Source organism: Centropristis striata, chromosome 3 (assembly GCF_030273125.1).
Source record: "Centropristis striata isolate RG_2023a ecotype Rhode Island chromosome 3, C.striata_1.0, whole genome shotgun sequence".
In the NCBI taxonomy this organism is placed as follows: Eukaryota; Metazoa; Chordata; class Actinopteri; order Perciformes; family Serranidae; genus Centropristis; species Centropristis striata.
In genome coordinates this window covers 41,935,410-41,959,855 of record NC_081519.1, presented here as the reverse complement: position 1 = coordinate 41,959,855, position 24,446 = coordinate 41,935,410, and the positions used below count along the sequence as shown (strand labels likewise).

The following is a 24,446-nucleotide window of genomic DNA, read 5'->3' as shown; positions in this document are numbered from 1 at the left end:
GTTTTGTAATATTACATATTTTTGAGACACCGAATTTTAGGTCTTCATTGAATGTAAGCCATAATCATTATTATTAGAAGAAATTAAATAAATTAAGACATGACATGTTTCATTCTGTGTGAAATGGATCTATATGATGTGTTTTTTCCACTTTTTTAATTTAATTACTGACATAAATAAACTATCTATGATATTCTAATTTATTTATTTTAACCCATGATAAGCAGTCACTTGGCCAATTATAATATATATGTTGTGATTTACCTCTGTTTTCATGAGCTGATTTATTCTCCTTTGGTTCATTCGTTGATCAACTCTTTTCCCCAAAGACAATATAAAACATCAACAATGCACCTCGTGTCTGAGTGGAAGTCAAGGCTGTTTCTCCTCTATGAGTCAGAGACAGAGAGGCTGTGGCTTTTTCTGACAGAACCTTTCAGCATGCTAACGGTTAGCTGTCATTCTGAAGAGAAAGTCTTTTTTTAGAGCTCCAGGAGCCTTAGTCCTTCATCAGGTACCTGGCAACGATATGCTGCATTAATGGCATCCATGGTGTTGAAAGGTGTGCTCGGCAGGTGTGCTAAGTGCTAAAATAATTGCCCCGCTTCCTGAAGAAAATGCCTATGGTGTCTGTATAAATGCATACATGTGTGAGTGCATGAATGTGCGGTGCACTTAAAGGAACACTCCACCGTTTTTTCATATTAAAACATGTTATTCGGGTAAGTAAGACGAGTTGATACAGACCTCTTGCGTCTCAATGCGTGCACTCAATCGCCCTGGCGCGCGTCGCCACTTGGCTAGCACTTAGCTTAGCCCAGTTCATTCATTAGGATCCAAACAGATGGACAGTTAGAAGCGACCAAACTCCTCCACGTTTTTCCCTATTTAAATACAGCTACACGAGTAGTTAAACGACCAAGTATGGCGCCACAAAATAAAACGTGGCACTTTTCTAAGCGGATAAAAAGGATAACTATAATGTATGGCGGAATAGCACTTGGGAGCACTTCGACTCGGCGCAGTAATATCATCACTCCTGAGGGGAGAAGATTTTTCAGAAGTGATGATATTACTGCACCGAGTCGAAGTGCTCCCAAGTGCTATTCCGCCATACATTATAGTTCTCCTTTTTATCCGCTTAGAAAAGCGCCACGTTTTATTTTGTGTCGCCATACTTGGTCGTTTAACTACTCGTGTAGCTGTATTTAAATAGGGAAAACGTGGAGGAGTTTGGTCGCTACTAACTGTCCATCTGTTTGGGTCCTAATGAATGAACTGGGCTAAGCTAAGTGCTAGCCAAGTGGCGCCGCGCGCCAGGGCGATTGAGTGCACGCATTGAGACGCAAGAGGTCTGTATCAACTCGTCTTACTTGACCGAATAACATGTTTTAATATGAAAAAACGGTGGAGTGTTCCTTTAAGAACAAAAAGAAGATTTTGCATTGTTCTGCTTGTAGTTTCCAACCTGCACAGCTGAGAGTTTATTCAAAGTCAGAGTCCTCTTCTCACTCTGGAAGAGTTGATCAGATCAGAAAGACGTTTATTCCCGCGTTATGGCGAGTAACGTCTCCTCTGTCGTGCCATCATCAGGCAGCTATTCTAGCCCCGCTGACTCCTCGACCATAGTAGCTAATGCAGTGCAACGTTCCACTACATCAATTCACAGCTTCCACACCCTCTGAAATGCATTTGATTAGTCACCCCAGCACAGCAACGGGAACATAAATAATTCATCTGTGCAAATGACAAATGAGGCAATCAATTCTGGGACAGCATTCAAAGAGAAACTATTCAAATCCCCTCTAAATTAATTTTCTGCCTTTTAGTGGTCGTGGACTTGAAATTTTAATGCTGAATTCATCAGATGATGTTTTTACCCTGATTTACCACAAACTGAACTATTTGGTATCAGAAAATGTTTTCAATTGACATAAATAATAGAGAAAACACTGAGAGTAAGCCTTGAAGAGTTCTCAGTGAATACTGGACATCAGAGACAATCAGCCGCTTTGAAACAGGAGACCAGACTTTTAAAAAAAGTAGAAGAGAAGGAGGGCTGGACTAATTTCATATTCCATCTGACAGCAGAAACGCTACTCTCCTTGAATGCAAAAGCCTGTGGATGAGCCCAGCTCCTCTATGCTGGATGAGATCACACTTGACTTTGACCTCTGAGACTCAGAGAACAAAGAAATCTGATGCATAATCTGGTCGCAATTATTTTGTCTGTCTCTTGTAGCCTGAGTGATGACAGGGAGCCTGAAAGCTTAATCCTGCTGCTCAGATAAGGTGAATTAAGTACAGAGACTAATGTTGCATTGAATCGGAGACCAACATCGAATATGGTTATTGAATCTGAATCCTTTCACATTAATTATCTCCAATTAGGCATTACCTTTCAACCTTTACAAGCAGCTAAAGTTATAAATAAATAAAAGCTTTCTAATCAGCTTTTGAAGCTTTATTAAAGAGAAAATGTTAGATTCTCTGGAGAACATTTACGTGTGCTTGCTGCTGAAGATGTATAATTCACATGGCAGTTAAACGGGAAGCGCTAAAGAAGTTTCAGCTGAAGTGTTGTGTACCGAGTGAAGTAGAAACAACACATCCTCCAATTAAAACTACAAATTGTTTGTTCATCCAATCTAGAAGGACACATGCACTCAGCGGCCACTTTATTAGCTCGCCAGGTGTACCTAATAAAGTAGTGGTGTCAACAATAATCGATTCGGCGATGCATCGCAATGCGGGGCATGCACGATTCAGCATCTATGACCATTTTTATATAAAGTACTATTGATAGGTAATTACCATTGTATTTGCCTATTTAAAGTCGACTCGTTAACGTTACATTTTTGCGTCATGAAAACTAGCGATAGCTAGCTAGTTGGGATAGCGCTAACGTCTTCCCTACCTCAGGGACAAGGGGTCGACATTTAGCTGATGTAAACTTCACCTCAGCAGGTTCCTTTTTTATGGCAGGAGGAGGCATTTCTCTTTCCTTACTCTTAGATGAACTCAGGCAGGAGATTCATTTTGCCATCGTTTCAAAATATAGCCAATAAAATCTATTGTTATTAGGCCTATCTGACTGCTTGTATTGCCTCATGACTGACGAAAAATGTCCCTTGTTGTGTGCAGTATAATTGTGATGCATCGCAATGCATCGTAGAATCGAATTGAATCGAATCGTTACCTGGTGAATCGTAATCGAATCGAATTGTGAGGGCAGTGCCAATGCACACCCCTATAATAAAGTGGCAGTGTGGTCAATCTGCTTCAAGGTTGGACGTGTTCAGAGATGGTCTTCTGCAGATCTTGGTTGTATCGAGTGGTTATTTGAGTTTCTGTTGTCTTTCTATCATCTCCAACCAGTCGGCCCATTCTCCTCTGACCTCTGGCATCAACAAGGCATTTTCTCACCCAGAGAACTGCAGCTCACTGGATATTTTCTCTTTTTCGGACCATTCTCTGTAAACCCTAGAGATGGTTGTGTGTGTAAAATCCCAATAGATCAGCAGCTTGTGAAATACACACAACCATGGCCACATTCAAAGTCACTTTAATCTACTTTCTTCCTCATTCTGCTGCTCGCTTTGACTGCCAGCAGGTCGTCTTCACCATTTCTACATGTCTAAATGCATTGAGTTGCTGCCATGTAATTGGCTGATTAGATATTTGCAGTAATGAGCAATTGAACAGGTGTAGGTGAGTGTAGAAGTGTTATCTGGTCTGATGCCTCTATTACAGGGGGGGGGGGCAACCTTTACTAACTAAAGAGCCACTGTTGGCCAAAAAGAAGATAAAATCGCGGAATGGAGCCTCAAAACTTATATTGAGCCTAAAATTAAACAGCCTAATAAGTCTAAATTAGCCTACCAACATTATTAATCATCATATTGAGCATTTATTAATATATGTTTGAAAACTAGTCTATTAGGGGAACTCAAAACTGAACTCAAAGTTAGCAAAACGTAAAGATTAAGGTGCCGGGCCGGAGACTTTCGTAGGCTATGAAGCACATTTTAGTTGACTTAACCTCCTGTGACCCTGCGTCCTCATATGTGGACATTTCATTTTAGGTTTTCTGGACCTTATATTTCATTCTGCTTAACTATAACTATGCACTCTAGAATAAGAACAATACATCAATCAGTGTAAAAATCAGATGGCAGCATCTTGGTAAAGTCAATTAACAGCTTTTACCCAGACAAAAGTGGACCAGGTACCACAGCTGATCAGATTTTATGGCAGATTTTATAACTTGTGTATTTGTGCTTAATAATGTTTGTAGTTTGATGTTCTGTGCAAGTTTGACTATTTTTAGCATTAGCAACAAGTTCCGACTCTGCTAATCAGGAAGTATTCATTTGAAAACTAATAGACTTTTACTATCATTCTTCAAATGAGAGGGTGTAAATGTAAGGAAATAAAAAGTTTTATTCACTGGTGAATTAATTGCGTTATACAGTAAAATGAACCCATTATTTTTTTTTCAAAAACTACTTCCTGTTCAAAGACAATGCTTAGTTTTTGTATTTATCAGGTCCTACAAATCCAAAACATCTAGGAGAAACTAACAACACATACCAAACAAAAGCTTGGGTCTCAGGAGGTTAAATGTAAAAAAAAAAAAAAAGAATATGCTGTAAAAAGGCTATACAATTTTACAATTGAAGATACAAATAGTTTTTGGTCTACACCATTGATAAATGAAAATTTTAATGTAAAAAAAATATTTATAATTTTTTTGTCTCAGCCACAGGGAGCCCCTGCAGGCGGCCTTAAGAGCCCCATGAGGCTCTGGAGCCACAGGTTGACCACCCCTGCCCTATTAGAACAACATCATTTCTCTGTGCCTTCCAAAACTGCAACAAATCACTGTTGCCTGTAGTCACAATGCTGAAGATCCGAACAGTAGTTAAAGTGTAATCCTACAATAACAAACCGGAGTGAAAAGATAATCTCCTTGGCTGAGCTGAGCATGTTTAAGAACCCAGATGCTCCCAGTTTGGGACCCAGAATCTCTCTTGTGTGCTTGATGGTTATAACCTCAGTGAAAAACAAAAGTATCCCAGAAGCAACTGTCAGTCACGTGTCAGCGTCCCTTGCTGATCTGTTTGGTCCCCTGACAGTTCAGAGCACCGAGCCCCCAGCTCACAGAGGCCTCCGTTTTTAGCGTTCCTTCGAAGAAATAAAACTTGAGAACATGTAAAGGTTGTGGGTGTACCGTCTGACACAAACAAGGCCAACAGGCAGAGAAATCTGTCATCCTGACGTGTCTGAGCGCTTCACTTAACATTGAACTACCAGCAAACTTTTTTTTTTTTTTTCAAGTACAACTTCTTGGGGAGATAATCGGCACTCAATCCGCGGCTGAGGTTCCCACTCATCCATCACCTCCCGATGCTATGTTCCTGACTAACAGAAAAACTGACTGCGGGCTAACAATCTTTCACTCTGGCTTGCATACAAGTGAGCTGAGGTGAAAGCAATGGCCTTTTGCCGAATTACCTCCCCTTTAATCAATGACACTGCGTCTGAGAAAATATCTCGGGGAGACTGGCGGGAGGAATCCGTATCCATCATGCACGTCCGCGGTGGCGCTAATGGATGACCCGAATGCATCACTGTGTCACGATTCATCTGACATTCATCAACATGTAGAAGGAATATAAATAAAAGGACAAATAAAAGCAACACTATGAGGATGAATTATCATCTCAGAGGAAAATATTTTATCACTTGCTTTTAACCCTTAATAGGACACTCATTGAAATACTTGCAAATTCCAAATTTCAACCCTAGAGAATATTCTTTCAGAGAGAGAATATGTGTAAAAAAAACATACGGACCAGAGGGAGGGGGGTAATATTTTGAGAGAAAAAGTTTACGAGATTAAAGTGGCAAATCTACAAGAAAAAAATGCAGATATATGAGGTTTAAAGTGGTGAATCTGCAAGAAAAAAGTTGCAGATTTATGAGATTAAAAGTAGCAGATTCTCATAAATCTGCCATTTTTTCTCGTAAATCTGCAACTTTTTTCTCGCAGATTTGCCACTTTAAATCTCTTAAATCTGTGATTTTTTTTCTTGTAGATTTGCCACTTTAAATCTCTTAAATCTGTGATTTTTTTTCTTTTAGATTTGCCACTTCAATCTAGTAAATTTGCAACTTTTTCTTGAAATATTACCCCACCTCCCCCGGGTTTGTATTTTTATTTTTATTCATACTTGGCCCTAATATGCCGTCATAGTCAAGTTTTAGGCCAAAAAATACAAGTTGGCTTTTTTGCAGTGCAGAAGGTAACTGACATCTACATTTAATGCTTCTGTGAACGTAAAAAGAAACCTGGGCTGTACCTGAGCATCCACGAGCAGGTGTCTCATCAGAGTCATGGACTTCTTCAAGGTGTCCCTCTCTCCTGGCATGAAGGCCTCGTCCTCGTGAGCCAGGCTACAAGGTCTCCCCACCATGAACTGAGCAATCTGGTCGTTCAGGCTGTTGAGAGACTGGACCGCTGCAGAGGAGACAGAGGGGTGTTGTTAAATCCACATGAAAACACAGAAACAAGCAATAGTGACAGTCCATCGTCTGTCATGTAAGGCGAGGAGCTCAAAAGTTTGCTTCCTCTCTCTCTCTCTAGTGGGATTTTCTGGATTAGATTCATGTGATCTGAGACTTCCTTCATCCACGGCCACAGTGAGCAGCCTCCATTGTTCTCCTCTTCTCAATAATCCCTCTTTTGGACATCATTAGGCTAAATCCATTACCAAGACACAGAAACTCAACCCATTATATAATCCTTTTTCTTTTTTTTTTTGGAGAGAGAGTCCCAGTAGTAATGTCTATTCTGTCAGAGGCCACATCAACACAATGTGGAGCTCAGAAATGTCTTTGTTTCTTATATCTTTCCCAGAGTTTTCTCAGAGGTCTCTCTGGTCAGAGCCTGTGGGTGGTGATACACAAGTGTCTAATCAATACTGAAAAAATTATCTAAAGTAAGTTTCACAACAAGCCAACAGGGTGAGAGAAGAGCAGCCCAGCAGATATGGAAACATATATATATATATATATATATATATATATATACATATGCTTTTTTCTCACTGTCTGACATGAAATCAGACAATCACTTTTCCTGTTTTAGGTCCGTTAGGATTACCAAAATTATTTCTATTTGCTAAATGCCAGAATAATGAGAGAAGGATTTTTTTAGACAATGTTTTATTACTTTCTTCAAAGTCAGAAGTTTACATACACTAACATTATTATGCCTTGAAACAATTTGGGAAAGCCCAGATGATGCTGTCATGTATTTGGAAGCTATAAATATATATATATATATATATATATATATATACATACACACACATACAGGAAATTAACATGAGCGTCACATCTCATGCTGCAGCTTAAAGTTATTTACGTGGATTATGTTTTTCAATTAAAAACAGTACAGTAATTACACAACACATGAAGCCAAACAAAGGCGTTTATCTCAAATTCTAGTTAAGTTCAATGTTAAGAATTGTTAGTTTGTGATTGATTGATTGATTGATTGATTGATTGATTGATTGATTGATTGATTGATTGATTGAAATCTTCATTCATACATGACTAACTAACTCACTGAGAGCTTTTACAGAAGTGATGAAACACAACCAGCCACCAAAATAAAAGTTAAATAAATGACACCAAAGACAAAGAAATGAATTGAAGCATTCCCATGATAATGGTGGTAGTGAATCAATAATCTGTGAGACACTTATTAGTGAGCTAAGTTTACAAAAAAATACCAAAAATGGCAGGTTGAATTTCAGAGAGCTGTTTATGAAATGAAGCACAAGACGACATGCAGAATATTTCCATTTGATGGAAAACAAAACAAAAACATAACATCTTGGTATTTTCACTGAGTATAAAAATATAGATTTAATAAAGATTTGGAACAAGCAGATACAGAATATACACACAGTTGCCCATAAAGTTGCAATAATTTTTTTTTCATTTGTTTTCATTGTGATATGTTTGGAGGAGATTGATAGTAAAACTTTTGAGATGATATACACTTTACCTGTCAAGAATAAATCACATCGTCACTTCATGGATCATTTCATGGAAAGAGGCAAAAATATTTTTTTTCAAATTTATGGGCGACAGTGTATTATACTGCCAGTCAGACAGTTTGGACTTGCTTCTGAGTTTTGGTAATGGGTTTTTTTGACACCTTAAGCACCAAAAGCAAAGTTCCATGTAGTTTAAATTATATTTGAGAGAAGGTGGACATCTCCAACACTCTCCAACAAATAACACTACAGGTAAAATTTGCTTGGACAGGTGAATTCTTCTAGTTCTTCAAGTTTCAAAACCCAAATATATTAAATTTATGGTGATATTAACCCTTTATCAGGCGAAGAACTATATTTGGTAACTTCAGTGGATATCAAAATGGGGTCCCCATGTCTCTCTGTGAGGTCATAGAACCACATGGAATTGTAATATTTAGAGAAAAAAGTTGCAAATTTACTAGATTAAAGTGGCAAATCCACAAGAAAAAAAGTTGCAGATTTAAGAGATTTAAAGTGGCAAATCTGCGCGAAAAAAGTCGCAGATTTACGAGAAAAAAGTAAAAAAACCAAATTTTTTTCTTGCAGATTCGCCACTTTAAATCTCATAAATCTGCACATTTTTAAAGTTTTTTCTCAAAATATTACCCCCCTCCCCCGGGTCCGTATGTTTTTTAACACATTCTGGCAGTATGTAATATCCTCCAATATTCTCTAGGGTTGAAATTTGGAATTTGCAAGTATTTCAATGAGTGTCCTATTAAGGGTTAAAGTGGTGAATCTGGGAGAAAAAAGTCACCGATTTACGAGAAAAAGTGGGAAAAAACAACTTTTTTTTCTCAAAATATTATTTTCATATGTTTTTTGGTTTTTTTTTACACATTCTGGCTGTATGTAATACCTTCCAATATTCTTGAGGGTTGAAATTTGGAATTTGCAAGTATTTCAATGAGTGTTCTATTAAGGGTTACAGTGGTGAATCTGGGAGAAAAAAGTTCCCACTTTTTTCTCATAAATCTGCGACTTTTTTCGCGCATATTTGCCACTTTAAATCTCTTAAATCTGCGACTTTTTTCTTGTAGATTTGCCACTTTAACCTAGTAAATTTGCAACTTTTTTCTCGAAATATTACCTGAAGTTACCAAATATAGTTCTTTGCCTGATAAAGGGTTAATGTAGGAGAAGGTGAGAAAAGCAGAAAATCCTCCTGAAGGAGGTTACGACTCTTGCTCCAAGTCGAGCATCACTTTCCCTCTCACACACACACACACACACACCTTAAAGCGACGAGGTCAGTTTGGGGCGAGAGTGACAGAGCGACTGAGGCAACGTGTGACTCACTGACGGCAGTCAAGGTCGACTTTTCTCCGGAATGATCAAAGATTTATGGCCACACCTTCCAGCACTTCTCTTGAACTGCAGGAGCATGCAAAAGGAGGCATGTTTACGAGCACACAGAGCCCCGCAGGCAGAGCGGCATACATCAAATCAGTGCAGGGTGGGTGGAGGGGGGAAATAAAATGTTTACGGCAGAGGTCGGCGATTGGATTCTAATTTCGCATTCAACATTTACAAGGTGTACCTCGCTCTCTGCCCCGAAGACGGACAAACGCGTCGGGTAATGGCACGCTGCTGCTGGAAATGACATGCTGTCAAACTCTGAGAACAGACACACCTTCTTCTCCTCTCTCGCTCCACTTTCAATTTTTATTGAATGCATTCCGCCACACGCTGTGATACATGATGGAGAAGGCAGGTGGCTCCTATAAAAGCAATCCTACTTTGACTACCCCGAGTCTGTCAACATAGCATATCACAATCAAAACGCCACAGCTCCTGGCCAAAGCCATAAAGCAGCAGACAGATGTAACAGGAACGCCACGTGACGTGATGCTCAGTTTGTTGTCGAGCCACTTGTGATAATTGATTGCTTCTCACTCGTGAAATTACAACAAATGGTGACCCTCCAGGCTGCCGACGAGGCCGATCGGCAGCATTTCAGCCGTGAAGGTACATCTGCACCTGTACACCACCTCCACCTGCACCTTTGATATTCCTCTGGTTGGTAGTGATGTTCGATACCACCGATTTCCTTTCTGATTCAATACTGAGTCAAATTCAGGCTGGTATCGGCGATACCGATCCGATACTTTGTGCAAATACACCTAATGTGCCTGGTAAATCTAAAAAAAGAAGTATATTTCAAATGGCTTAAGAATACAAGATATCAGAGTCACTTTAGCTATTTATTTTAAACTCAGAAGTATACTGAGGTAGCAGCCTCTTTCACAATTAGGGATGGGTACCTTTCACATTTGAACCGATACGGTACCGATACCCGGTACCTGGGAATCGGTACCGGTACTCAACGGTACCAATTTTCTGTACTTTTGCTTTTGTTTATGTGGTAATAAATGTTAATTTGTTTAATAATAAAATCTATTTTTTTCAATTCAACATATTTATTTCTCAAAATATAAACTTAAAAAAAATATCAATATTGCAGTGTTATCAAAGGATGCAGAGGAGCGCTCTCAGGTGGCAAGTGCACGGAGGAGAAAAAAAATAAAAAAGGTTGCAAGTGCACGTGTGATTTGTTGTGATGACGTAGTAGCTGTGTGGCGCAGCACCGGTCAGACAGTATTGTGGGCGTGGCATGGTTGGAATAAACAAAGTTGAGTCGGGCTGCTCTGTGCACATATCCAGGATGACGCAGGAGTCCGAGGGATTTAATTTCAGCGAGGCAGTTTGGAGTAAAGTGGCAGGTAATATTCCTGAGTTGAAGAGCGGTGTATTAGCGGAGGACCAGCGATGCAGCAGCTAGCTGCTAGCTGTTAATGACTGGTCTACAGAATAATGGAGAGAGCAAACGGAGTAAGGAAGGTCCAATCTGGAGGCAGACGAAGGCCAAGCCCGGGTAGAGACATTGGAGAGATAGCAGCTGGCAGCTAGCAGGCCTAGAGCCGGCTGTTCGTCTCTGCGCCGAGGTGGAAGAGGGCAGCAGCTAGTGGCTAGTGGCACTAATAGTGCGATCGTCAGCACGCTTGTTAATCAAAGACGTCAAATGAAAACAGGTTGAAATCAATGATCAGTTTAAAGTTAACGCTGTTTAGGTACCGAAACATGGTACCGTTTGATTTTACATGAATCGGTACTCGGTAGTACCGACGGAATTTGGTACCTATAAAAGTACCGAATTCGGTACCCATCCCTATTCACAATATAGCTTATTTTCCGCTCTGCCATTGAATTACACACACACTGATAGAGAGACGAGTGAGCAGCAGCACGCCACTGCGCTTACGTATCAGGCTCTTACCCAGGCGGAAGAAAAAGTAGTTCCTACCAGCAGCGTGTCATTTAGACAAGATCGGAATAGTTTAGTTACTTTCCACCGTATTCCTGTTAATGATATACATTACCACAAATGACTGAAGTATCAAAAGTATCGATATTTTTATTAGAGAATCGATTTTAGAGCATACAGATCTGGTATCGGAAGTATCGATATTTCAGTATCGATCCGCACGTCACTACTGGTTGGAGCGGAGCGGATGAGGCAGCAGCGTGGAGATGATCCTGTGCTGAGAATTTGTAAGTGAAGAAATGTCAAACCATGCTTTCACATCGCTGATCAGATACAACAGCTAGTGCAAGGATTCAAAATGTCTGGGTGAAGCTGACCGTTAGTGAGCTGGAACATTTTAATAATAAAGAGAAGATGTCAGGAGAGGAATCCTAATGAGAGCAAAACCAATAATTATTTCCATTTCCATTAACCCTCTGGAGTCCAGGTTAATTTGTGCCAAACTATACTTTTTATACTTACTACTATTTACTTACTACTATACTTATACTTTTTTTAATCTTTGTTTCACCCGTTTGAACCATTTTCATCCCCTCAGCTGCTCTTTTGTGTGACTATTACAAAGTATAAAGCTGCCAGCAACCCAAAATACAAGAAAAAAAAAAATAATTCCTCAATGAAAGTTGCTCAAAATATTAGCATAGAACATTAAAAATATAATTTTACTTAAGTACTTCAGAAATAATACTTTTACACATTATATTTGCATTTAAATTGGTTTTATCCAAACTCATTTTTGAGGTGTTTTTTTTTTTTTACTGAAAATGAGAAAAATAATTAAAAAAAAAAAAACTTTGGTGAGGCAGCTTTTTCTGACCTGAGAACTTCTGGAAGTGATGACATTTTTCATTAAAACCTACTTATTCAGCCAATTATTTTAATAAGAATTATATATTATATTTGATTTATTCTTATTTTATTGTATTTTATGTTGTAATAAGTTTTATTTTTCTTATTTTCTTATTATTTCTTATTTTCTTATTATTATTCTTTCTGTTTCTTTTTTATATTTTTATCACTCCCATCAATTTAATTTATTTTTGTTTTTGTCTTTTTATATATATTCGAGCTTGTCTTCAGTCATCTTTTACCGTCTTTTATTGTCATCCTTTTTATTCTTTATTTTCTTAAATTCTCTAATCTAGTTTTTATTGTACTTTGTTTTGCTCTTATTCTTAAATCTCTTTTATTACATTCTCATCATTTTTATTGTCTTGCATGCTTTGTGAAATTGCTTTTTGTCTATTTCTACAGCTTTTATGGTCTACACTTTTATTAGTGCTATTATCAGCTCTTTAGTCATTTTGACCTGTAGTAACCTGTATAACAAGGTGTTATACAACTCAAGTGTGATTTGATTTGAAATAATAGTTAAATGTTAGAAAAATGTCTTTTGAAGAAAAAACCCTTCAAAGTATAAAGCAGAAAGCATTCTCAGTTGGTTTTATAAGCTTTTCTCTGCATGACACATAAAGTTCTATTACAATAAATAACAAAATGTTTAATTTAGTCAATGGTCACAGATTCATGTTAAATATAAAATGTCTATTTCACAGTCCTTAATTCAACAACAACTCATGATTAGGTCCTTTGTTCGGAGGCATTTTCAAAAATGTGCATCTTTCCCATCAAGTCCATATTTATTCACATCTGTAATTTTTTTAACATGAAATGTACAATTATTTAAATCAGAGGGATATTGTGTTTTTTGTGATGCACCCTCCCACACACAGGTGGCCCGATGCTGCCGGTGACTGTGAGATGTGGACAGCTCATTACAATCTTTGTAGCCGCCCACAGGAGCAAAACAACATCAACAATGAAGTCTAATGAGGCATGTTGGGGTTTTTGTCAGGCTGCACAGTCCTCGTGAAAGCAGGATATAATGTGCATACCAAGAAAAAATAAATAAAAAAGCAGCTCACTCATAAAATGCAATCCATCCTTTGGGAAAAAACGTCCATTCCAGATTCTGTATATAATCGTTTGTTAATTTGCAAAAATTGCACAAAATACGAACGAGGGAGGGTTTTGTTTCTTTGATGCAGATGTGTTGGAATACAGTGAAACGTATTCAAATGAGCTCAGTCAGCTGTCCCACCAGGAAGTCTGATGAGAAAAATATTAAAATGACTCTTTTGCTTTTGCTGCTCGCTTCGGGGACCGACTGTTAACGGCGACAGAGTCACAGTAGCCAGCCAGCCTCTGCCAAGGCAATTTGAGGAAGCTCCAAGAACTTCACACTACCAAAAGACCCGGAGTCGGATGAAAGGATGGGGGAGTCTGAGAGAATCTGAGGCAATCCCAGGAGAGAGAGAGAGAGAGAGAGAGAGAGAGAGAGAGAGAGAGAGAGAGAGAGAGAGAGAATGGCTTTATTTCAATAACACCGTGATGCCAGATAAATACACAACACAATCTTGTTGAGGGACAAAGGCCTCTATTGAACCTAAAGCAGGGGTATAACACCACAGCGAATGTTCATTTTGAGGCTTTTGAAAACATGCCACTGTAAAGCTAACCGTGAGTTTGTTCAAACGCGGGGATTTGGACAGATCAATTATAGCTTAGCAAAGTTTGTCTTGCATGGAAAGAACTGAATCCCTCTCCGTATCTGACAGCATCAACACAAGCCTGTAATTTTGCTGTTTGCCTCATTGTTCTGCATCACTATCTGCAGCAGGGTCCAATTCACCCGCTGACGGTCTGCGTGCTGCAAATGAAATTGTACACCCCAAAGGAATACCACTCGACTGTGCATTGCAAGTATGTTACACCATGTTCCACAAATCTTTTTTATCTTTATGTCTGGCACACACACAGCAGATACTTCACATTTCACTCCAATGTCACGCTTCCACACTTCAAAACGCATTTGATCCGTTCCCTCTGGCTAGTGTCCACTAATTTCTGATGCAGAGCAGATGGAAGCTTTTGTGTGCGCAGAGCTTTGTCTGACTTTATGGGCAAAGCTGGGAATATGCGAACATGGAGTGCATAATTGTGACAGTGGATTTAGAGAGATTGACCTCAGTGGAAAACAAACAACACGGGCTCTGGGTTATTGTGTCGACCCAGAACTGAAGCTCTGAGAAATCAGAGAATCTGTCCAAAACAATGAGGCAGACTGGAGCCGAGGCGGACTGCCAGGCGTCTCGTCTCTGTCCACAGTGAGTGAGAGGATCCCTGGAGTCCCCGTTTCATTCTCATTTACACAGTTCCCACACAGAGCAACAGGCATGTTTTGGCTTGTTTAGATACTAAACTGCATCTGATCGGATCAGATCTGCATCCAAACACTAACACTAAACTCAATTCAGCCAGTTCCAGAGGGGAATACCGCACACGCCTATTGTACATGTTTGTATCACTCTGCTCTGCAGCATGTAAGCAGGCAGAAATAAGATTTATGTACAGTAGGATTTGTGTTACTGGTAGCTCTATGAAAAGTGTCAACTAATTGGCTTTTTCAGCTGCTACGCAAATTTTTCACTTATCAGGCATGCATAGACTCATACATAATCATCACGTATACCCCCTAGAAGTGCCTTTCTGGATTTTCTCTTTTCTATTCATGTTCAAATCAAATCAAATCAAATAGTCTTTATTGTCATTATATAGTTCACTATACAACAAAATTGAAAGTGCCACTGCATAAGGTGCATAGTTATGACAATCATAACACAAAAACAACATGAGTAAAAGCATTTAAAAAATACCGAGCTAAACAAGGACAAAAACAAGAACAAGGACATGTGATGTAATAAATAAGTGTAAAAATAAATAAATGGCTACTTAAAATGCTATCATTTATACATGAGGTAAATTGAGTGTTTTGCACATATCAATTGTATTGCACATGTCCATTTTATTGCACCTTTTAATTAATTAATCCTGTGTGGGTGTTGAGAGTTCTGAGTGTTAAGAGTTCTGACAGATGTTGCTGTGTTTGGAGCATTTCTAGGTGTCCCCCTTGGGCACACAGCTGCAAAAACAGCAAATACAGCACCGAAGACATGCATAATGTGAAGCAAAACAAAACGCAGAGCAGACAAAGCTCCTTCCACAACGACAATAAATATTAGGGTTTGCTTTCACTTTCATTGACCCAGGGAGGAGGAGGGGCCAAGTTTGAATGTTTACAAACAGTAAGTGACATTTACTGCATAGCATGCCTTTAAACTGTAGCAAGACTGCGAGCAGGTTTGTGAATCTCTACTTCGGTACAGCAGTGCTTTGTGTGAATGTGCATACAGTGACAGCACTTTTAAAATGCAGTTGTTCACTATTAAATCTAATTTCAGAATATTAGCATGCTAACATTTGCTAATTAGCAGTAAACACATAATAGAGCTGAAGCTGATGGTAATGGCATTATTTTTTTTATGTATTTAGTCACAAAATAAAATACTAGATGAATAAATTTGACCTGATGATGGAAGAAAAGTTACAACAATTCCTCCTGAGGTGGACATTAATTTATCCAGTTGTTGCATCAAACCACACATGTAAACCTCACTGAGGTGAATTTAAAGGATCATTAAATTCAAAAGGATTCATCCTCTGGGGACCATCAAAGTCTGCACAGATCTTCATTTCAATCCATTTAACAATTGTTGAGATATTCCAGCCGTGACCAAAACGGTGAACAGGCTGACCTGATGGTTTAGTCAACGCAATTATTCTGAAATAATAAATGACTGAAATAGTCTCTGCATGGGTTGATACTATACATGAACATTCACAAGTGTTTTAGTTCCCGCTGTATACATTCCTGAGCCAAATAAACATGGTGTAGCATTAAGGGACAACTGCATTTCGTTGTATTTCCTTGAATAAAGGTGACTTCTATCCAATGTTTCAAATATGTGAAAGAGAAGAAGCCATGATTCTGTACATATGCAGTGGTGGAAAAAGTATTCAGATCCTTTACTTCAGCAAAAGTACTAATACCACCCTGGTAAATTACTCCACTACAAGTAAAAGTTCTGCATCCAAATCTTACTGAAGTAAAAGTAGAAAAGTATCAGCATCAAAATCTACTTAAAGTATGAAAAGTAAAAGTACTCGGGTTATGCAGAATGGACCCACTATAATTGTTTCATATATTCTAAATATATTATGACATTATTTGTGTTGGTGATTTAATGTATGCAGTGTTTTAATTTTGTAAAGATTGGGCTCATTTAATTACTTAATATACTGTTAAAAGATTTAATTAAAAAAACGTTTAATCACTTTACATTGATCATATATATTATGTTAAATCTCGACCTGAAAAGTAACTAAAGCTGGCAGCTAAATCCTAGAGCAAAAAGTACAATATTTGCCTAAAAATGTAGTGGAGTAGAAGTAAAAAGTTACATAAAATGAAAATACTCAAGTAAAGTACAAATACCTCAAAATTGTACTTAAGTACAGTACTTGAGTAAATGTACTTAGTTACATTCCACCACTGTACATATGGTACCTTAAATCAAGTATAATTCCAAATAATTAACTCAAAGTAGAGGCCAACCGTTAATCATCTCTGAAAAACTGTTTGTAGCTCCACAATAATTCATCCTGGAGTGTTTGGAAGAGTGTGTGGTCCTTTTTAAGTCCGGGATAAAGCTGCTAAACAAATTACCTCATTTGCCCTCAAACAGGTAATTTATTTTCTTGTCTGCTATTCAGTTTATTTAACAAGTGAAAGCTGTTAAAGGTAAGAAAGTAAAGACCTTGAGGGCAGCCTGCGGGTAAATATCTTCACAATGAGGCCTTCAGGGCAGGAAAAGTTTTCCGCTCTCCCTGCAGATTCTCTCCACCAGCTTCACCAGGAAACACCAAATTAGCATTTAAAACACAACAAGAGCTGTGAAACCTTTCTTACATTTCTCTTATACATCCCAAAATGTTTTTCGTCAGCCAAATCAAGGATCCAATTAACCTTGCTGTCGCAAGTCTGTTAACATATAAACACACAGGAATGTATTTCAAGCTCACAATGCAAAAGCTGCTAATTAACTGCAAGACAGACCTACATGTGAATGAAAACAACTCAAGGGAACACCGCTGACCAATTAAGAACAAAATGTTTTCAAACCACCACAGGACACTCTGTAATCATACCTTTTCAGATTGCCCACAGCAGCTTGTTGCCAATTACCAAAAACAGATGACAGATGATAAATCTCCTCTCTAAAATGCTGCTGTGTAGCGGTCAAAAGTAATGGGACACATCAAGTTACACTCATGTGACTGTTGAGTGTCTTCCAACAAGATTTTGTGGCCTGAAGGTTAGAAGGTTATACTCTCATTTAGCTACACGAGCGTCAAGACCACTGATGCTGTCAAATAACGGCCAATTCATCCCAAAGGTGTTGGATGGGGTCAAGATCAAGGCTTTGTGCAGTTGTTTCCAAACCCATTTCTTAATGCACCTCACAGCAGTATTGTTGTGTTGAAACCACAGACTGTATAACAGAAGTGGACGCAGTCATCATGATGTCACCTGCTGGTTTGTGGACTGTGGCGTTGAAGCCTCATATTCAGCATTAGATCACCTTCATCTTGGTTTTTCAGAGCCAGAAGTTGACCACCAGCTAATCATAGCTTGCTTGCTAGGTAACAGGGCCGGGGTCACACGGTCTTCTCCAGTACAATATGATGTAAATTGTGTAAGTAATGGTCCCATTTAAAATAAAATAGATGATAAAAAAAAGCGGTAACGCTTTATAATAAGGTCCTAAATAACCATTAATTAACAAGTAATAAGGCATTGTTCTCGCTTTAGATCCGGTAGTTGCAAAAAGCATAGTTAACTTATAGTTAACTTATAATAGATGAGCAATAAAGTATATTTTAATATCAATAAGCAAACAAAATAAGATTAATAAAGGCATGGCAAAGACATAATGGGTGGGTCATGGGTGTTTGTAATGCCATTATTAACACTTATATAAGCTGATAAACACACAATAATGTTAATAAGCATCTTGTAAGGACTTACAAGGACCTTATTACTTGTTAATTAATGGTTATTACAAGGACCTTAATATAAAGCGTTACCGAAAAAGCTTATGATTTGTGGCATGGTTACCTTTGATTGACAGGTCGATAACATGGTGAGCTGTGTATCCACGGCAACTGTGGACATCTGATTAGCCGTGAACTTGTTTTTTCGTTGTCCGTGTTTTTGTGTTTTCGTCTCTTTGACTCTTTCCTTGTGTATTTTCACTTATTGAAAGATTATTTGAACACTTTGTTCATTTTAAAAATGTCTTGTTCAGCGTTCAGTAGTTCTAAAAGACACACTTATTTTTAAGTACATTTTGCTTTAGCCTTAACAGTTTATTTTTAGATATGCCCGTCCTCGCTCCTCCCCACTACAAATATGGTCTCTCCTGGTTTAAAAAAAACAAAGATGGCAACAGCCGTAACTCCAAACTTGATGCTTCAAACAGACAGTCCACAAACCAGTGGGTGACGTCACAGTGACTAGGTCCAATATTTATATTCAGTCTACAAACTGAACACTGAGACATTTAAGGCGATAAACATTTTACAGTCAACTTTTTGATGATGAACTGAAAACACGTCAAAAGGTTAACATTCCAAGATGAAAACACACAGTGGGACGAAGTGGCAACCCATCAACATCATCACAAGGTAGCCATGACCTAAACCATCACCTGCTGCAACACTGTGTCAACATGTGACGATGGCTTTTTCAATATGTGACTTCACTGATCACCATTTTAAATCCAATCCAATCCACTTTATTTATATAGCACAATTTTAGCAAACACAAGGTTTCCAAAGTGCTGCACAAACAATAAATACATAACACAATACAAAGAGATGTAGTAAACAATAGAACAGTAAGATGCAATAAGATAAAATAAATTAAAAATGGGATAAAAATAAATAAAATAAAATATAAAATGTACTGCCCGCACAAAATAAAATATGCATGAATACAAAAAATCGTAAAATCAACATAAAATCAACACTCTACGTGGTGTTTAAAGCCAACGAGAAGAGGTGAAAACACTGAAAACACTTAAAAAACCCTTGGTTAGGTACATATATGACATTGAAAACAGGACGTGAACGCTGGTCTTAAGGTTTAAAATCCTTGTCAAACATCATACTGCTTTATCACTGAAAGAAAATGTTGCTGATTGACGTCTCTGTGGTTTTCAGATATGCACAATGCCAGTACAGTAGTATGGTTCAAGCTCCTAAAGTTTTTGTAAAAATAATTCAAAGCCAAAACTGAGATGTCAGTTGATTTTATCTACTCAAACACTTCTCCAGACATTAAACAGCTGTTAATAGGTATTCACCGACTGAGCGGTACTTATCCTGGTGAGTGAAGAGATCTTTAAAAAACTCTTGAGAGATCTGGAAGCAGACTCGTATCGCCTTTGCACTTGTTTTTTATGATGTCATGATCTTGTGCTGTCCATGCCTATCTTACTGTGTTGTCTGGCTTGCTTGTATTTTACTGTACGTCCATGTTTTATTGTCTGTTCTGTCATGATGCACTGTCTGTCTTATTGTTGTAACTTTTAATCCTGCTGCTGTCTTGGCCAGGCTTCCCCTGAAAAAGAGGTCTTTGTGTCTCAGTGGGACCGACCTGGTTAAATAAAAAAAATCTGCATGTGTAAAAGAGGACCCCTTTAAGACTTCCATTACTTATAACTATAGGGGACTTATAGGGGACCCCAGATCAAACCTATGCAAATCTACACACGGGGTTATCTACATACTTCTGGCCATACATTGAAAATCTGCACAAACTACTGCTTGCATGAATTTTAAATCAATATGTTATGATGCAATTTTTGATTTGCATATTATAAGAAAATATCAGCTGCCGGCATACAGATCAAACACTCCTCTCAACGATGGACATTAATCCTGAAGGTTTTTCTCTCTGCAGTTGTATCACATTATCTTTTAAGATACAAGTGTACAATTTTAAGTTTCACTTTGACCGGTTCAAGAAACAGTCAGCTGAGGTAAATCCCTTCAAGCCCCACTGGGATGAAGAGAGCTGCATCTCCCTCTGTCAACCGGCTCTGCATCAGAGTGAGGAGCTCCAGCGTGGAGGCAGAAACTGCAGGAGGGATTTCATTTTGCCCACAGCAACATTGCCACCACCTGGTAGCTTTGATAGATGCTGCAACCGCATGAAATGAAGAAAATGTACCTTTTCCTGAGCTGTCTCTCTGACTGTGGCCTGAACAGCTGCGAGTGACACAGATGTGTAAATATCGACCCTTCAAACAGCCGCCGCCGCGCCCGCTGAGTGAAGTCATCAAGTAATCTCAGAGGAGTGAACCCAAAACATCACATTTAAAAGGTAAATTGCGTTGAATAATTCATTGCAGCCTTCATATTAACCTTTCATCTATAGAACAGCTGCACAAATTGCACTTTTAACAATCAAAATGTAATTATCTTCATAATAGCAAGATTTATCAAAAGAAAAAGGTCAATTCTGATCTCACACAAAACCTGCTCGTGATGCATAATTAAAATTTGCTTCTTAACAGACCAGGGAAAGCCAGAATTTAAGTGCCCACCTCTGATTTTTGCATAACTTTGATCAGTGTGCCACCTAGTGAGAAGTACAAGAGATCAGCACAGAGCGATCCAGGGCTCTCTTTCTTCCTCAGAGTCAAAGACTTTAGAAAAACAAATCTCAGGGGGGGCGCTGAACCATCGACTGAACATAAAAGCCTCCGATGGCCCTTTGATAATCTGCCTGAGGCCTCTTCTTCAACACTAATGAAACCACTCAGAGAGGAGCGTGGCTCTCACTAAAATTCCTCCACTCACACACACAGGTGATTAATTTTCAGATAAGGAGCAGCTCTCCTTTATGTCAGGTGTAATGGTGTGTGTTAAGGCAGAAAAAAAAGTCAAGTAACTGTCTGCTTTTATAATAAAAAAATAAAAAAAAGGTCAGGGGTCTGGAGACGGACTGTTGGAAGGAATTAAATTGATTCTTGGGGTCAAAGGTTAATTAATGTTGGCATACATGATGAGTTTGAGCTGAATTAAATTACAGAGCAGGAGCCGGTGAACGTAGCACAGTAAAAGGAGCGAAATACTGTAACAGAAAAAAAAAAAGAAGTCCACCCTCGGGGCTTCTTATGTAATCCTTTGTTGTTTGTCGGAGCACTCTAGGAGTCACTGTGTTTTAATTAATATCATTGGTGAACCCACTTTATTGCAACCTTCCTCATCTATTGCTGCCTTCAGTGGCCGGCTGTCTGAGGGGAAGGTGCAAAAAACAAACAAAAAGGCCACCAGCTTCAAATGGTGGCGCAACAAAACAGAAAGTTTTCTAGCCTGTAGGGCAGATTATATGACGTTCATTCATTATTCCTTAACCGCTTATCCACATTGGGATTCGATAAAATTTTAAGTTGGACAATTAAACTATATATTTTAAGTTTTGTTTTTGAGTTTGCTCAACTCTGAATTCAGATTTTTGTCAACTCAACTGTAAATTGTACTAACTTATAATTTTACATTGTAATAACTTTTAATCCTTCTATCCTTGCTAACTTCTGCAATGTGCTGAATTGGCACGATTGTAACGCCGCTATGAAATGTCAGCTAATGTTGCGACCACAATTTTGAGTTAGCATTGATACGCTAATGGCTACTCTTGTAGCTGTAACAAGCAGCGCCGCTAGCATCAGTTAGCCGCTAGCATCAGTTAGCCGCTAGCATCAGTTAGCTGCTAGCTTTCGCTAATGACCGAATTTCACCGCTTTCCCGCATTTCACAACAAAGAAATAAGAGTTATCAGAACTATTGTCCCTTGTTGTGAACCCCAACTTAAAGATATAAGTAACAACAACTCACCAACTTGTTTTTGAGCAGACAACTGGCTTCCTTTGTTGTGCTAACTTACATTATTGCCCTAAATATCAATAATTTATATTTCCAAGTTATACCAACTTAAATCACTAGGCCAAAAAATACAAGTTGGCTTTTTTGCAGTGTAGAGACACACAATCACGATCTCATTCGCACCTAGAAGCAATTTAGAGTCACCAGTTAAACCTAAGTGCATGTTTTTGGACTGTGGGATGAATAGCCCACACTGTATCATGTTTTATCCATTTCCAGGCGACTCTAAAGGACACTTTAGTTTGTTTTCTCCGTAAGAAGGGCACAATGGGAGGCATTTTATCATCTTTTATCTATAAGGACAACCAAGAGGGAACTTTTGGGGCATTTTTTTCCAAACGTCAGTGCCAACTGACGTCAGTCAGCAACTTCAAAATCACTTTGATAGGAATAGAAACGCGTCGCATTGAGCTGTGGGTAGCATGTGTAGGTGGTGAAATACAGCGTTAGTGACAGCAGCCAGGAGAAACAAAAGATTACTTTAAACACAACATGTCACTGCATTTGCATTGTGTTCTTTTAAGACTATTGTTGGAGAGATACCTTCTCCTCTTATACAACAATCCTCAGTCTGAACCAAAAAAATAACTGCTGGTCTGTTGTAACAGTGCTGCAAATATCTCAACACAATGTCACTGTGTCTACATTTAGCTGGTTATCCGCAGGAATATGAAAAATACAGCACAAACCGGACCCAGGAAAAAGAATTGCTAATAGCTGATTTCAGCAGCACACACAAAGCATGAAAATGAGCTTAAGGAGAAACTTTGAAGACACAACTGACAGACAGCAGAGAAGAAATCTCTCTGCATCAGCTGAGATAAGGAGGGGGAATGAGGATCCTTTCGTCTTCTCACAGAGTCGGGGTAAACACAGCTTGTTAGAGCAGACCTGTGTGAGCTCAAACATGACATTTCAAAATCCAGAGGCTGCATGCCGAAGTGCCTTTCGAGAGCCGGGGCTACAGGCGGCACTGGTGACAAGGCTGCAGCCAATTAGGACTGTTTGTGAGCAAGTGTCTGTACCTGTCTTTCAGGGCGGATGAAAGTGGGTCAGAGCCGCAGCATATCTTTGTACCGGAGCACAACGACAGGTAGCGCACAACTCACAAACTTCAAATGAGACAGATGGGGATTAAATAGCTGAACTTCCAATTTGCTCTAATATGGGCTGACGGTCCCGAATCCATTATCATTATCAGCCACTTTGATGCTCAAAATTCAATTTCAGAGCAGGTTTTCTAATAGTAGATGAGCCATTCTGAGTTCATGCTGCAGGTATTACCACTATCATTCATTAACACGTTTCTGTGCAGGTAAACAAACTCTTCGAGTTCAAAGGCACGTCAACTGAACATATTAACAAGTTAGACTTTACTAGCGGGGAGAAAACTGTTGCCACCATATTTCGTGAGCTTTTTCACTTCTCTCTCACATCAAACGCTGCAAACCGCGCCGGAGAGGAGAGAGCCAGGCGCTGCTTAATAATGCCGAGCATGTCTCTCCAAGTACACGTCTGTGGAGGACAGCTCAGACCAAGATGACATCAGAGCCGTGATGCAAAAACCACTTGACATAATTGCTGGTTGGCTGTGGTTGTGAACCGGGACGGAGCCTCTGATATATAGCCTGTGTTCAAGGTCTCTGATCTCAGCTCTGTCCGCATGTTTGGTACAACTTGCACGCGAGTGGGTAGACAAAAATAAGATGAAAAATTAATGACAAAGGACTTTAACTTTGCATGAACTAAATCTGTGAAGTGAGCGGTGCTTTAAAGGCTAGTTATGTTTGGTTTAATTCATGTTTCTGTATCTGAATGTCTTCAGGCTGCAGGACTGTTGGTTGAGCAAAAAAAAATACATTTGAAGACAATAATAAAGCTCATTTTTTTACTACATTCTGCCATTTTAAAGACCGACTTAAAGGACGGTTGTATAAAACAAGATTAAAAACGATTAAAACAAGAGACTATATCAAGTGCATTTGATATAGTGTGCATATAGTTGAAGGTATATTCGGTGTCATCACTTTACAGGTCACAAAATCAGCTGTCTGGTAGAACAGTAGTTCTCAACCTTTTTGAGTCGCAACCCC

The 24,446-nt window shown here is 38.8% G+C and overlaps 1 protein-coding gene across 1 annotated transcript in view; it reads right to left on the bottom strand.

Annotated features, from left to right (window-relative positions):
* The window catches only part of kaznb (kazrin, periplakin interacting protein b), a 188,261-nt gene that overhangs the window by 143,774 nt on the left and 20,041 nt on the right, over positions 1-24,446 (bottom strand). The window contains exon 3 of the mRNA XM_059328782.1: positions 6,366-6,523. Coding sequence (XP_059184765.1) covers positions 6,366-6,523 — 158 coding nt within the window. The remainder of the gene's footprint in view (positions 1-6,365; positions 6,524-24,446) is intronic.